Consider the following 15,979-nt stretch of genomic DNA (forward strand, 5'->3'; position numbering starts at 1 on the left):
GAGAGAGAGAGAGAGAGAGAGAGGAGAGAGAGAGAAGAGAGAGAAGAGAGAGAAACATTGATTGGTTGCCTTTCCCAAGTGTCCCAACCAGGGATCAAACCTGCAACCAGGTATCGAACCTGCTATTTTTGGTACAGTGCATGGATGATGCTCCAACCAAGTGAGCTACACCAGCCAAGGCTACATTGGACTTCTTGAGGAAGGCATGAGTCAGTGATAACTAGTTCTTTGAATATAAATTGTCAAATATTAGTTTTATAAAAAAAAATATATTTTTATTGATTTCAGAGAGGAAGGGAGAGAGAAATAGAAACATCAATGATGAGAGAGAATCATGCATTCCACTCACCAGGGATTGAGCCTGCAACCCAGGCATGTGCCCTTGACCAGAATTGAACCCAGGGACCCTTCAGTCTGCAGGTCAACACTCTTATTCACTGAGCCAAACTAGCTAGGGCTCAAGTATTAGAATGTTTTTTAAAAATATATATATATTTATTTATTTTTAATTGATTTCAGAGAGGAAGGGATAGGGAGAAAGAGAAACATCAGTGATAAGAGAGACTCATTGATTGGCTGCCTCCTGCACACCCCCTATTAGGGATCAAGCCCACAACCCAGGCATGTGTCCTTGACCAGAATCCAACCTGGGACTCTTTAGTCCGCAGGCTGACGCTCTGTCCACTGATCAAAATTGGCTAGGGCTCAAGTATTAGTTTTTAAACTGTCTGGTTTCTTTCAAAGATCTCTTATTTGAACATTTTTTTTAAAGAATATAAATATCCATAGGTACCTTTTATTGGTTATTTATTAAGAACATTTGCAATACACATTTCAAATGCACTGACTTGAACATGGGTTTTGAAATGTTTCATATATTCATTTCCTTATCTTAGTCTTTCTCCCAAGGGTCTTAAATCTAGAATTGAAAATTCAACTCTAATAAAAAGTGTTGTAATCATATCAGTAACAGTCTTTTGAGAGTTGCAAACATTCTAGGCCTCAATGATGCCTCTTTTTCCTTTGATCTCTCTCTGCTTTTCTTCTCTCTCACTCAGAACTTTTTTCAATTTTATATCCTTCAGTCTGTCTTTTATGTTTTCTGCATAGACATTTAAATTTCAAAAATTTTAAATTATTCACATATAGAAAGGCTAATTTGAAGATACCTAATATTTTTGGTTCCATGTTTGTAATTAGGTGCTGAGATTTTAAAATTTAGTTTTTGAAATAAATTTGTGATTTATGGTTTTTATTATTTTAATTTTCACAGTGAATTCTATGAATATCATGCACTAATGATGGAAGAAGAAGGAGCAGTAATTGTTGGGCTACTGGTTGGCCTGAATGTGATAGATGCTAATTTGTGTGTAAAGGGAGAGGATTTAGACTCACAAGTAAGTAGAAGTGACTAGTACCCAATGCAGTGTTTGCAGTTTGCACTGTTCTGCTTTGATACAGGTCTTACTCTATAAGTTGTAAACAGTGCTGTTAAACAGTAAAGGAAAATTAAGAATGAAATTTATTTGTATGTTAAAGGTACATCTGATATTTCTCCCCTTTAAATAGAAATAACTTTATTTATAAATTCAGGTTGGAGTGATTGATTTTTCCATGTATTTAAAGAATGAAGATGATATTGGAAATAAAGAAAGGTACGATTTCCATAAGTTACTTCACATGTATTTTTTTATGTAGCTCTTCATAATCAGTATTAGGTCCATCTATTTACCATGTGGTTTTTATTTCCTTTATTTGTGTGTATTTCCTGCTTTGTTTAGTTTTCGCTCCATTTGTAAGCTTTACAAAGCAAAAACCACTTGGAAGGAGGCTTTAGTATGATGTGTAACTTCTGGTTTACATGTTAATAGTTAATAGACCCATTTTAATAGCTGTGTTTTGTGATAAAAGGGATGAAAGCTTATTCACAAGCTTACATATGCTGGTTTATTTCAAGAGCTAATTGTGTTTGTTTGTTTATTTAAATTGTGTTTAAATTTAAAATATACTTCAACTACTGAAAAGAGAAGATAATTATGTAATATAATAGAGGTGCTAATTATTGCTATGGCAGTCATAATATATAAATGTATCGAAGTAACATGTTGTATGCCTTAAATTTACAGTGTTATATGTCAATATATATATATATATATTTTTAAAATATATTTTATTGATTTTCCACAGAGAGGAAGGGAGAGAGATAGAGAGTTAGAAACATCGATGAGAGAGAAACATCGATCAGCTGCCTCCTGCACATCTCCCACTGGGGATGTGCCCGCAACCCTGGCACATGCCCTTGACCGGAATCGAACCGGGACCTTTCAGTCCGCAGGCCGATGCTCTATCCACTGAGCCAAACCGGTTTCGGCATGTCAATATATTTTAATAAAAAATAAATCATAATGATGCAAAATTTTAAAAAAGTACACTAATGATATTGCTAAATCTAGTATTAACAAGTAATTTATTTAACAAAGATTATAGTTATTTAGTACAAAGTTTACTACTACATGATTATGAAGATTCTTGAATTTTACTTTAAAGGCAAAATAATGTTTTACCATTATGACTTTACAATTTTAGATGATATAGATATTATTTTTGGCAAACAATGAATACCTTTCCAATTAGCACAAAACTACTTTTCTCCCCTCTAGGAATGTTCAAATAGCTGCCATATTAGACCAGAAGAATTATGTTGAAGAATTAAATAGGCAACTGAAGTAAGTATTATGGATACTTGGAATACTTAGTACATTTATGACTATTGTATTAGGGTCCCCCCTTTTCAGGCCAGCTTAACCCTATTCCCTCTACACATCTTTGAGAAGGAGTTGAGGAGACAGGAAATCTAAATTAAGTATATAGAGAATTATTGGAGAGAATTCATTTTCAGTAGAAAATAAGTCAGACTTTAATCTTCAGAGGATTCAAAAAATAGAATTTCTTACTTATCCCTATACCCTTAAAATAAAGGCTAGCCCTGGCTGGTTTTGCTCAGTGGATAGAGCGTCAGCCTGTGGACTGAAGGGCCCCGGGTTCCTTTCTAGTCAAGGACACATGCCCAGGTTGTGGGCTGGATCCCCAGTAGGGGGCATGCAGGAGGCAGCCAATCAGTGATTCTCTCTCATCATTGATGTTTCCATCTCTCCCTCTCCCTTCCTCTCTGAAATCAATAAAAATATATTTAAAATAAATAAGTAAAGGCTAGATAGGGTGGAAGTTTATATCATTTTGATGGTTCAAAAATTCATTGAAACTGTTAGTTAATACTCAATCTGGGGAGAATGTCTGAGATCTGTTTGTATGTCTAATCCTATATAATAAAACCCTAATATGCAAATTGACTGGTGGAACGACCTGCGGAATGACTGGTTGCTATGATGTGCACTGACCACTAGGGGGCAGACGCTCTGACTGGTAGGTTAGCTTGCTGCTGGGGTCCAGCCAATTGGGACTGAGCGAGATGGGCTGGACACGCCCTGGAGCCCTCCTGCCGTCCCTCCCTGGCTGGCCAACCTCTCACATCTCTCCCCAGCCCTGATTGTGCACCGATGGGGTCCCTCGGCCTGGCCTGCACCCTCTTGCAATCCGGGACCCCTTGGGGGATGTCAGAGAGTTGGTTTCGGCCTGCAGGCCAGGCCAAGGGACCCCACTGGTGCACAAATTCGTGCACCGGGCCTCTAGTTTAATATAAATAGAAAAACATTTTTCTTGTTTCACATCTAAACTAAAATGCCAATAGTTGTTTCTGAGGCTGGTATAAAATTTTTTGAATCTATTCTAGATTTTTACTATAATGTATACAGCATATTACATTTTATTAGAGAAAGTTTGAAATGGTAAATTCAAGCAGGACTTGAAAATTAGATTCAGTAAAAGGTATAATAATGCCCAGTCTTGATGGATTTAAACAAAAATATAAAAAACAAGTTTTTTCATGTAGTGGAACTTGATTTTTGACTATATCCTTGAAAGATAGGTGTTTGCTTAGCTTCAGGCTGATTGGGTACCTGATATTACGTATCTCATTTGCATTTCTCAAAAATGAGTGATTTTGGGGGTCTTTAAGTTATCATGAAAGTGGAGAGTGGAAGTAGAATGGGGCTTCTGTTGATGAATACTGTTTATAAGCATCATTAAAGTTTATCCTTTAAAAAATAATTTTAAATTTAGTTTTAATAATAGTTATCTTTTTTTAAAAAAGAACACATTTTATTGATTTTTTACAGAGAGGAAGGGAGAGAGATAGAGAGTTAGAAACATCGATGAGAGAGAAACATTGATCAGCTGCCTCCTGCACACCTCCTAGCAGGGATGCGCCTGCAACTAAGGTACATGCCCTTGACCAGAATTGAAACTGGGACCTTTCAGTCCGCAGGCCGATGCTCTATCCACTGAGCCAAACCAGTCAGGGCAATAGTTATATATTTTTTTTATATTTTATTGATTTTTTACAGAGAGGAAGGGAGAGGGATAGAGAGTTAGAAACATCAATGAGAGAGAAACATGGATCAGCTGCCTCCTGCACGCCCCCTACTGGGGATGTGCCCGCAACCAAGGTACATGCCCTTGACCAGAATCGAACCTGGGACCTCTTGGTCCGCAGGCCGACGCTCTATCCACTGAACCAAACCGGTTAGGGCAATAATAGTTATCTTTATGTGGAATTTCCATTCCTAAATAGTATAAGTAACATGTAAGGGGACCCTAAGAAGACAAAAAATGAGCAGCATCAATTGAAATTTTAATAGAAATATATTGATTCTTTTGCTACAATTTTTGTTGTTCTAGTTAAATCAAGTTATTCTGACTTACTGAAATTTCCCACACTAAAAAATTCAAACAGGGCAGTTGGTGAATGTCATTCAACATAGAATCCAGGATCGCGTACTTTTTCTTGCCTTTGTGAGTTTGAATGAGTTTTTTCTTCATTAATTTCAGCAGCACAGTCAGCAGTCTCCATTCAAGAGTTGATTCATTGGAAAAGTCAAATACTAAGCTGATTGAAGAGGTATTGTCATCACAGTGCTAGTATTTGTGATCCTTTTTCATTTTCAGTATGAATGTATTAATAAGCACACACACATTTTCATTGTGATTGAGACGTTTGAGAGAAACCACATATCTCAGGTGAATCTGAATTGTTTCGAGATACTCAGCTTCTAGAAGTGAGCTTCAGAGATGAAACTCATACATACTCTTCTGTAAAGAAGCTGTGCTGCTCATTTTAAAATCTGGATGACCTGAATTTAGATGGTGCATATTTTTTATGTATTAAAAACATTTCATTGTTTTTCTAATTAGAAAGTAGTTTTGGTACATATAGAATACTTCACCTATAGTTAAATTACCTACTAAAATGATACTCTCCCTCTTGTTCCACTAGTCAGATTACTTTTCTTTTCAAGCATGATCATATTCACCATTTCTCCACCCTCTCATCTGTAGAATTCATCCCACGTGCTCCAGTTTCTGCATTTTCAAAGTGGCTATCTGGTAGTCCAAGAACCAGAAATTTATCTTAGCTCTTTTTTAAATACTATTTTTATATAACTTTAAAAAATATCTATCAGACCACAGATGTATTGCTTTATATTTTCAGAATTATTTCAGGTAGAGGAAGAAGTCTGTTATTTTATTAGTGCTATTTTCCATATGAATTGAAATTATTTTTTTTAAAACCTGCCCAACTTTTTTCAAACCAGGGAACACATGGTTGTTTGCATGTCTGCAGTTAAGAATGCATCTTTGTTTTGATAGTTTGGGATTATTAGAAAGAGCTGCTCACTGGTTTGTGCCTCTTCTTGGCCTCAGGCACACTGTGAAATTCAAGTTTTATTCGTTTTTTTTTAAAATATATTTTATTGATTTTTTACAGAGAGGAAGGGAGAGAGAGAGTTAGAAACATCGATGAGAGAGAAACATCGATCAGCTGCCTCCTGCACATCTCCCACTGGGGATGTGCCCACAACCCAGATACATGCCCTTGACCGGACTCGAACCTGGGACCCTTCAGTCCGCAGGCCGACGCTCTATCCACTGAGCCAAACCGGTTTCGGCCAAGTTGTATTCTTGATAAATTATTCAGAAATTTACTTGTGAGCCAACATTGTGGAGTGGCCCCTGCTTCCCTTTCCTTGGATTCTTCTTTTTATTCTGGGCCTCAGAGCCACACCACTTAGTTATTCATGTTTAATTCTGATGATGAGAGCTGACTCATATTGGCCCTGGTCACTCAGTGTGCCATGTTTCACAGGGTATCCTATTTGGTTATCATGAATGTCATTTTCAATGATAGTGAAACTTTTTTTCCTTATAGAGATTTCTGTCTTTACACAAGTCTTTACAAAGTTTAGTTGTTTAACACATAATTCTTTATATGCTTACTTAGGCACTTTTTATTCAGGGCATATTGTAAACCAGATAAGCATAGTATATTTCGATTGACATAATATATTGACTAACAAAAGGAAATAGTAGAAATTAGTAAATTTCTTTCATTGGTATCTTGGGATAATAGGGGCATATTTTTCTTATGAAAGTTTTTGTAGCTGTGAAATTTTCACTAGCTTTAGGATTTTATTTTCTATTATTGATAGCTGTAAACATAGCCTATAAAGCAAGTATAAATAAAGCTGTTTAAATTTTTTTCTTGCCTATTTCATAATTTTTAGTTAGCAATAGCAAAGAATAATATCATTAAACTTCAAGAAGAAAATCATCAATTACGAAGTGAAAATAAGTTGATTTTAATGAAAACACAGCAGCACTTAGAGGTAAGTATAGACAGATTGCAAACAGACTGTCTTGTTTCAGAAATTGTTACTTTTTGGGACTTTGCTATAGACTGCGTATTTCTGTGCTGTATTAACAATAGTGGTTATTAGAATAAAAAGTTTTCTTCCGAGGTTACCAAAGTGGATGTGGAAACTGAGCTTCAAACATACAAGCATTCTCGGCAGGGGCTAGATGAAATGTACAATGAAGCCAGAAAGCAGCTTCGAGATGAATCTCAGCTACGACAGGTAGGATACATTAAAGTTATATGAGTATATTAATAACAGTTATTATTATTATTTTTTAAAAACTATATTTTTTTATTGATTTTTTACAGAGAGGAAGGGAGAGAGATAGAGAGTTAGAAACATCGATGGGAGAGAAACATCGATCAGCCGCTTCCTGCACATCTCCCACTGGGGATGTGCCCGCAGCCCAGGTACATGCCCTTGACCGGAATCGAACCTGGGACCCCTCAGTCTGCAGACCGACGCTCTATCCACTGAGCCAAACCGGTTTCGGCATAACAGTTATTATTATTACTGATATTATTTACCCTTAAGCAAGCACTACTTAAAATCTTTCAGCCTTATTTTCCTCAGTGGTATAGCAATCAATCTCATTCCCTTAATCCCATCAAATTCTTTAAGTTTCCATTGTATCTGTGTTTTTTAAACAGTGTTTTTAAACTGTTACAGTCTGTGTTTGTGAAATAGATTGTGACCAGCATTACAAAAAAGGAAACAGAATAAAATGACGTATTCAAATTTTAGTAAAATCATATTTAAAATTAACTTATTTTTACCTTTTTAAATTATGAAATACAATACCTACAGAAAAATACAAATGTATAGCTTAATGAGTTATAATGTAAATACCTGTACAACTACCTTGCAGGTCAAGAAGAAAGTATTGTCAGCTTTTTCATCCCTTTTGCTATTTGTCTTTAATGTTAGGAAACATCTTTTCCTTTTGGTGTAAAATTGTTTGAGAAAAAATTTTGAGTTATCTTGGCTTTCACTTATATGGACTGCTTCATTTTTCTGTCTAAGGAAAGTCAATACTGAGATTATATGGCAAAAAATATTCGTGAGCCAGTAGAATAGTAATAATTGACAGAGTGTAGGAAGTTCTTTTCATTTTAGCAAAATATTTATTGATTGATTATATATAGAGAGAAGGGCAGAGAGAGACAGACAAAGAAAAACATCAATTTGTTCCACTTTATCTATGCATTCATTGGTTGCTTCCTGTATGTGCCCTGACCAGCAATCGAATCTGCAACCTTGGTGTATTAGGATGATGCTCTAACCAACTGAGCTACCAAGCCAGGGCTGCATTTGAAAATATTTAGAATGTTGTTATAGGGCCTGATTTATTCCCTTTAGTGGGGCTTATAACTCAAAAGGAGTAGTCTACATATTGAAACTTCTTTTGTTGTTAATCCTCACTCGAGGATATTTTTTAATTGATTCTTTGGAGAGAGTGGAATGGAGGGAGAGAGACAGAGAGAAACATCAATGTGAGACAGACACATTGACTGCTTGCCTCCCGCATGTGCTCCAACCGGGGCCAGGGATCAAGCCTGCAAACAAGAAACGTGCCCTTGACCAGAATCGAACCAAGACCCTTCAGTCCCTGGATCTGTTCACTGAACTGGCTAGGGCTAGAACTTGTATTTTTTAATCCTCACCCAAGGATATGTTTTTTTATTGATTTTAGAGAGAGGAAAGGAGAGACACAGAGAGAGAAACATCGATGTGGAAGAGAAGGTTGGATGGGTTGCCTCCCATATGCACCCCGACTGAGGATTGAACCCTAAACCTTTTTGGTGCCAGGAGGACACTCCAACCAATTGATCCCCTGGCCAGGGCTGAATAGTAGCTCTTTCTTGGTCTCATTAACTGTTGTGTATCTGACTTTTGACATCTTGAAGTGGCATCTGAATTGAGGATATATTGCAATTACAGGATGTGGAGAATGAGTTAGCTGTACAAGTTAGTATGAAGCATGAGATTGAACTTGCCATGAAATTGTTGGAGAAAGATATCCATGAGAAACAAGATACTTTGATAGGCCTTAGACAACAACTAGAGGAAGTTAAAGCAATTAACATAGAGATGTACCAAAAGTTGCAGGTAAGGAATGTTCTTAAATTCTTGGAATTTCTTGTTATATAAATTGAAAATGAATATTTGTATACAAGGTTTGATTTAAAGCAATGAGGTTTGTTTTATTTCTAAACGGAAGCTTAAGAAATGTAGCAATGAAAAAAGTATCAAAGAACTAAAAAACAAAATCACCTATCTGAATTTGTTTTTTAATGCTGAAAGGTTAACAGCATGAAGGTTAAATCTTTTGGGAAAACTCAATCTAAATATGCAAGACATTTTTGTGAACTTTTTTAAAAATATATTTTTATTGATTTCAGAGAGGAAGGGAGAGGGAGGGAGAGAGATAGGAGCATCAGTGATGACAGAGACTCACACTGGAGATTGAGCCCATAACCCTGTCATGTGCCTGGACTGGGAATCAAATCCCCTGACCTCCTGGTTCATAAGTCAATGCTCAACCACTGAGCCACACAGGCTGAGCTTTGTGAACTTCTTTATATAGTCCAGTCCTGAGAAAGATTTGATTGAAATGCTTTACTATGATTGTGAATTCTCTAATAAAGTGACATTTTTGTTAAGTAGACTAGTTGCCAAAATCCCTTTACAATTTAATTTGAAAAATAGTGTATGTTACAAGGGCTCATCCTGTTGTCTTCCAAAAACATTGAAGGCTGTTTCCTTTTCCTTTACTATATTTTAAATGAAGACTGGTAGTATTACTGCTTAATATCATAGGAGTATTTTAATCTATAAATTAACTCTGCTCATTTCAAAGTAAGAGTCCCATAGCAGAATGGTATACAAAACTTACAAATATTCAGGGTTAAAAATCAAAACCACTATAGCTTTTATGTTTTTCTAAATAGGGTTCAGAAGATAGTTTGCAAGAAAAAAATGAAATAATTGCCCGACTAGAAGAGAAAACCAATAAAATTACTGTAGCCATGAGGCAGCTGGAGCAAAGGTACAGCATTTCCAATCTTAGTTTCTTTTTTCCTTTCTTTCTCCCCCTATTCTTTATTCAACTCTGACATCTGCCACAAAAAAAAAAAAAAAAATTGGGAAAATTTAGATTAGGACATGTTTTTCTTTTAGCCCAGCAGAATTTTCCCTTTTTTGTTTTGGTTGTTGCATGGAATCAACTTGTTTTATATGAAGCTGATTCTTTGGAACTTGCCATTTTATATGTATATATTTTAAAGGCCTCCTAATATCAGCGATTTCATGTGGTTCAATCTATTACATTACATAAAACAAATACACAAACAGAAACCTCGAAAAAATGTAAAGTGAACAAAATTCATGGTGAAATTGTTCCTGATTGGTTTCCATGCATATTGGTTGTCATATCCTTTGTCATTCACCATCTCTCTATCTGAAATCAGGCTTTCTGAGTTGACAGTTTAGTTGTTTTCTTTGAGGTAGGCTCCTTAACTCAACCCAAGAGATAATTTTGTTTAAACTTAATTGTTTTATATTGGCATTTTTCACTTTTATTGTTGGAAAATGTAATGTATTTCCATTGACCTGTCATGTTGGTGTCAACATATGTCTTATCATTGCTTTCTTTGAATCTACTTATGAAAAACATAACTATTAATGCTTTATTGACATGAATATTCTTTTATTGACATCCTCTTTCTTCTTTTTTCTTTTTTTCTTTTCTTTATCCCCATTTTTACATTTTGGACATCTTTATTACCTTTTTCTGTCTTTGATTTCTGTCCATTCCATTATGAAGTGACAATGATTTGTTAACTCAAACTAGGACAATTGCAATGTCATTGGTGAAATGTGCCAGCAGTGACACTCAGGACCAGTACAAGCTGGTCAAAGATATATCTTTCTAAAAACCACTGCATTTAAATAGACTAAAAGAGAATCAACAATTTTACTATATATTAAATAGAAAAGAATTTATGCTATTAAGTCTTCTAAAAGGGTGTTAGGGACCCTGTACACTTCTTGATCAGCTGCTGTGTTAATACACTGCCATAAAGCAGAGTGGCTGCACTTGGATTTCCAAAACACATCCTTAGACCCTGTGCACAAGGGCTGATTTTGAGTATTGACCTTTGGAGGTCAGGATTTTCAAATGCAGTTTTATCTTTTTTGCTACTTTTTGGTGGAAAAATATAAAAATTTAGTTTAAAAATAAGTTAATCTTTAGTTTCACAATGTGTTGGCACAGATTCACACCCTCCTACCCCCACTATTGGTCCCTTCCTTGCTTGATGGCTCTTTTACTAATTTTAAAATATGTTTAAAATAGTTTATAACCCAGATTGGCCATCATCTTGTGCTTTAACTCCTCAAGGTTTTTTTGTTTTTTTTAAAAAAAATATATTTTATTGATTTTCTACAGAGGGGAAGTGAGAGGGATAGAGAGTCAGAAACATCGATGCGAGAGAAACATTGATCAGCCGCCTCCTGCACACTCCCCACCGGGATGTGCCTGCAACCAAGATACATGCCCTTGACTGGAATTGAACCCGGGACCCTTCAGTCCGCAGGCCGATGCTCTATCCACTGAGCCAAACCCGTCAGGGCAGCTCCTCAAGTTTTTAGTTCCCCTGAGCACTCTTCTGTGATAGCACAGCTTCATGGCCTACCTCACGCTGACTTTTCTTTTAGTTTCTATAACATTATGAAAACACTTGTGTCCCCTACCCCCCACCTTAATATTTTAAATTTAGAGATAACTAGAATGTTACTCTCTTTTCCTTAGAAGTAGCATTCATACTTCTGAAATATGTGAGGTTTCCCCATTGGTATGGTTTTAAGGAAGAAAAGAAGAGGCAATATTTTTGGTTAGTTGAACAGAAATTTCTCTTAGGATTCTCTAAAAGGAATTAATGTCTCTTGAATATTTGGTAGATGTTCTCTTATAAATATATTGAAGAAATCCTAGATGGCTGTAGGAGTCAGGGAGTGGAGCTAAGCACAGGGAGAAGCAATGCCTTACAAATAAAAACAGAAAAAACGGAAATCACATTTTTAGCCAATTTTTAAAATGCAATGATGAGGATCAAAAATAATCTCTAGAGAATGTTGCCAACTAGTACTAAATTCTTTTAAATCTTAAAACACAAACACACATATACATACAGCTTTGGTATAATTTAGTAAATACGTAATGATCCTATGGGGCGGACTAAACTATTATTTGAAGTAATTGCAGGTCTTTGCTCTTGGCCTTGTTAGCACACTTGATTCCTGGTATCCACATCTAACATAATATATAACAATGTGGCTTCTTCACCTAGTATAGACATAAGTACTATGCTTTTCATGGTTTTGTAAAAAGACAGTAACACACCTATTATACTTGGACAGTTGATTCATTATGCTCTACAAAAGTGGTAAAGGCTGTATTGCTTTGCATTGTTAATTATAAACAAGAAATAAAACAAATTTGAAGATAGTATTCTGGGCATATTATATGTTATATTGAAAAGATCACAAAACAATTTTTAGACATTGTGTGGCTCTTTCACGTTTGAGTTTGTGAGTTTCCCCCCAAACTTTGTTTTCATTTAGAAATGTTTCTATTTCCCCATTTTTCTTTTATTTGTCTTCTTCACCCTTTTACACCCTAGTTCTAGCCTCAGTTTTACCCAAAGTTGATTTGAATTACACCAGATTGCAGCAAGCAGAGAAGGCGCAACTGGAAGCTGAAGATGAAGATAAGAAATATCTACAAGAATGTCAGAGTAAATCCGACAGTCTGCAGAAACAAATCTCTCAAAAGGAGAAACAGCTGTGAGTATTTCGCTCTTGGAAAAAATATTTGTATTAATGTAATTTCCACGCACCCCTCTTTCTTTTGCACCTATTGTAAAATATATTTTCATTTATTTAATGATGCCAGCTGGATTGTAGAGTTCTTAAAAAAATTAGATAACATACTTATGATTAAAACTTGGTTTTTACTACCTTTATTGCTTATCGAGCGCTTTCAACTGTATTGCTGTCTTTTTGCTCAAGGAGAGTTTTATTCTTTCTGTTGTTGTTTAATATTAATCTGATGGCCATTGTGTTTCTAGATTCTAAGTATAATAGGCCTTTATAACTCCAAGGAACATCTATTATCAAAGAACATGATGTTTTCTGAGAACATTTTTATGAGTACTTCATATGATAGGTCTGTATATAGCTAAGTAAGAAGGATGTCAGTATATGTTACTGAGTTGAAAAAAAAAGTTGCAGACAGTATGCTATGCTAAGTATTATCCTATTTTTTATAAAATTAAAACTGCGTATGTGTATACTTACATACACATAGAAAAGAGTTTATAAAGAATACAGATTCTGGGATTGACGGGGATATTTTAATTTTACTTTATAAACATTAGTATTTCTCCCCAGAAAATATATATTACTTTTGTTATTAAAAAAACAACAACAGCCCTAACCGATTTGGCTCAGTGGATAGAGTGCCTGCGGACTGAAGGGTCCCATGTTTGATTCCAGTCAAGGGTATGTGCCTTGGTTGCGGGCACATTGCCTGTAGGGGGTGTGCAAGAGGCAGCTGATCGATGTTTCTGTCTCATCAATGTTTCTAACTCTCTTTTCCTCTCCCTTTCTCTCTGTAAAAAATCAATAAAATATATTTAAAAAAACCACAAAAAACAACAGTAGAAAGTAGAGTTATGTATTATGTGTAACATATCATTAAACAAGACCACATAGCACGTTTGATACATAACTGCTAAGCTATCTTACAGTCTATTTGTTGAAATCTTAAGTTCTTCTCTGTTCTTACTGATTTTCTCTCTAGCACAGCAGTTCTCAACCTGTGGGTCGTGACCCCTTTGGCGATCAAACGACCCTTTCATAGGGGTCGCCTAAGACCATCCTGCATATCAGATATTTACATTACGATTCATAACAGTAGCAACATTACAGTTATGAAGTAGCAACGAAAATAATTTTATGGTTGGGTCACAACGTGAGGAACTACATTTAAAGGGCCAGAAGGTTGAGAACCACTGCTCTAGCAGATCAATTATTGAAAGAGAATTGGTTAAATTTTCTATAATTTCAAGTAACTTGGACTTAGATATTTCTACTTTCAGGTCTATCAGTTTTTGTTTGTTGTATTCCGAAGTTTTGTTGTTTAATGTCTACACATTTATGATTGCTATGTCTTCTTAGTGAATTGATCTTTTTATCATTATATAATGTGCGTCTTTGTCTCTGGTAATTTTATTTGCTTTGAAGTCTACTTTATCTGAATTTAGCCACTTCTGCTTTTTTTGATGAGTGTTTTTATTAAACAAAAGATTTTTCTGCCAGTTTACTTTCAGCCCTATCTTTATCATTTTATTTGAAGTAAGTTTTTTATAGTTTGGTTTTTGTCTATTCTGCCAGCCTCTCTTTATATATATAATTTCTTAAAATTGATATCAGAGTAGAAGGGAGAGGGAGTGAGAGACAAAAACATAAATGATGAGAGAGAATCATTGATCGGCTGCCTCCTGCACCCCCCCCCCCCCAACTGGGAATCGAGCCCTCAACCCCCCGGGCATGTGCCTTGACTGGGAATCAAATTGTGACCTCCTGGTTCATAGGTCAACGCTCAGGCACTGAGCCACACCAGCTGGGCCAGCCTCTCTTTTAATGATGTAGTTAGCCCATTTATATTTAGTGTATTGTTGATATATTAGAGCTTAAGTCTGTTATTTTATTGTTTATTTTTCTGGTTTTTATTTCTGTTTCATTTTTCCTGCCTTCCCATGTGTTACTTGAACATTATTTAGAATTCCTTTTTGATTTATCTGTAGTGTTTTGTTTTGTTTTTAGAATTAGGGTCATTTATTGGAGTATGTCAACAGAGAACACAGGAGATGGGAATAAGTATTAGGGCCTTGAAAGTGGGCTTGGAGTACAGGAGCCCATCCTGGGAGAATGATCAGGTCCCAGGCTGTGCCGAAGAATTTGTCAGTGGGTACCCAGAGGTATGGTGAAGGAGAGATAGTCCCCAGGGCGCCCCAACGGGGCCGGTAGATCTGGAAGATGGTGATCCAGGGGATGAGTATAATCACCCAAAAAAGGAAGCCCACAGCAGAGCGCCAGGCATAGCCTTTGATTTGGCTCTGCTCTGTGTGTGCAGGGACAAGGAAGGCCTCTCGGAAGAACCAGATGTTGACCAACCAGAGAAAAGGCAGGAAAGCAAACCCACCCAGGTAGTACTTGCGGCACAGGTTCAACTTCCCTTCGTTGGACACCTGCTCCAAGTTCATAGTTGGCGCTAGGGCTAGGTCGTTCCGTGGGTCTGAGGGGCAAGACGCTGAGATGCAAGGATGGCGAAAATCCATGCCCCAGTGGAGTTTACTTCCTCTGGATTTGCGGTGTTTTTTAGTGTATTTCTTTGTATAGGTTTTTTTTAGTGTTTGCTCTACACATTATGTATTGCAACTTTTCACAGTTTACTGGTAACATTTTATTACTTTAAGTGTGGAAGCCTTACCTCCACTTTATACCCTCTCTCCTTTATAATACAACTTAAGTATTTTCTCTACATAATATTGAGAAGCACGTCAGACAGTGTTATAATTTGTGCTTCAACCTGTAAGCATAATTTAGAAAATTTTCTTTTTGTTATTCTTTCTTCATTCCTGATGTCCCAAGTTTCTTATTTGTGTCTGAAAAACTTCCTTTAGCCATTCTTTGAGGGTAGGTGTGTTGACAACAAATTTTCTTATGTGTTTTTTTTTTTTTTTTCCATTGGAAAACATCTTGATTGATTTCACCTTCATTTCTGAAGAATATTTTCAGGGTATCCTTAGAATTCTAAAATGATCTTTTTGTTCAGCACTTGAAAAGTGTTGTGCTACTTTCTTTTGGTCTTCATAGTTTCTGCTGAAAAATAAACTGTCATTTTAATTGTTCTTCTAATTACTCTCAAGATTCTTTTATTAGATTTATCCTATTTGGGCTTTGGTCAGCTTCTTGAATCTTTAGGTTTATCTTTACCAAAATTGGAAAAATTTTGGCCATAATTCAGATATTTGTTCAGTTTCACATGCTTTCTCCTCTCTTCTGGACTCTGAAACATAAATGTTAGATCTTATTTATTT

The 15,979-nt window shown here is 35.9% G+C and overlaps 1 protein-coding gene and 1 pseudogene across 2 annotated transcripts in view; one reads left to right on the top strand and one right to left on the bottom strand.

Annotated features, from left to right (window-relative positions):
- RUFY2 (RUN and FYVE domain containing 2) overlaps positions 1-15,979 on the top strand; it is a 45,755-nt gene that overhangs the window by 14,053 nt on the left and 15,723 nt on the right. Inside the window, exons 5-13 of the mRNA XM_081105023.1 lie at positions 1,274-1,397; positions 1,594-1,655; positions 2,661-2,726; positions 4,948-5,017; positions 6,681-6,782; positions 6,915-7,031; positions 8,754-8,921; positions 9,764-9,861; positions 12,540-12,659. Of these exons, the coding sequence (XP_080961149.1) occupies positions 1,274-1,397; positions 1,594-1,655; positions 2,661-2,726; positions 4,948-5,017; positions 6,681-6,782; positions 6,915-7,031; positions 8,754-8,921; positions 9,764-9,861; positions 12,540-12,659 (927 nt within the window). The remainder of the gene's footprint in view (positions 1-1,273; positions 1,398-1,593; positions 1,656-2,660; positions 2,727-4,947; positions 5,018-6,680; positions 6,783-6,914; positions 7,032-8,753; positions 8,922-9,763; positions 9,862-12,539; positions 12,660-15,979) is intronic.
- Positions 14,841-15,322, bottom strand: LOC308529133 (gamma-secretase subunit PEN-2-like; annotated as a pseudogene). The gene has a single exon. The product of its transcript is annotated as a gamma-secretase subunit PEN-2-like (transcript).

Source organism: Myotis nattereri, assembly GCF_964212035.1.
Source record: "Myotis nattereri genome assembly, chromosome: 13".
Classification (NCBI taxonomy): Eukaryota; Metazoa; Chordata; class Mammalia; order Chiroptera; family Vespertilionidae; genus Myotis; species Myotis nattereri.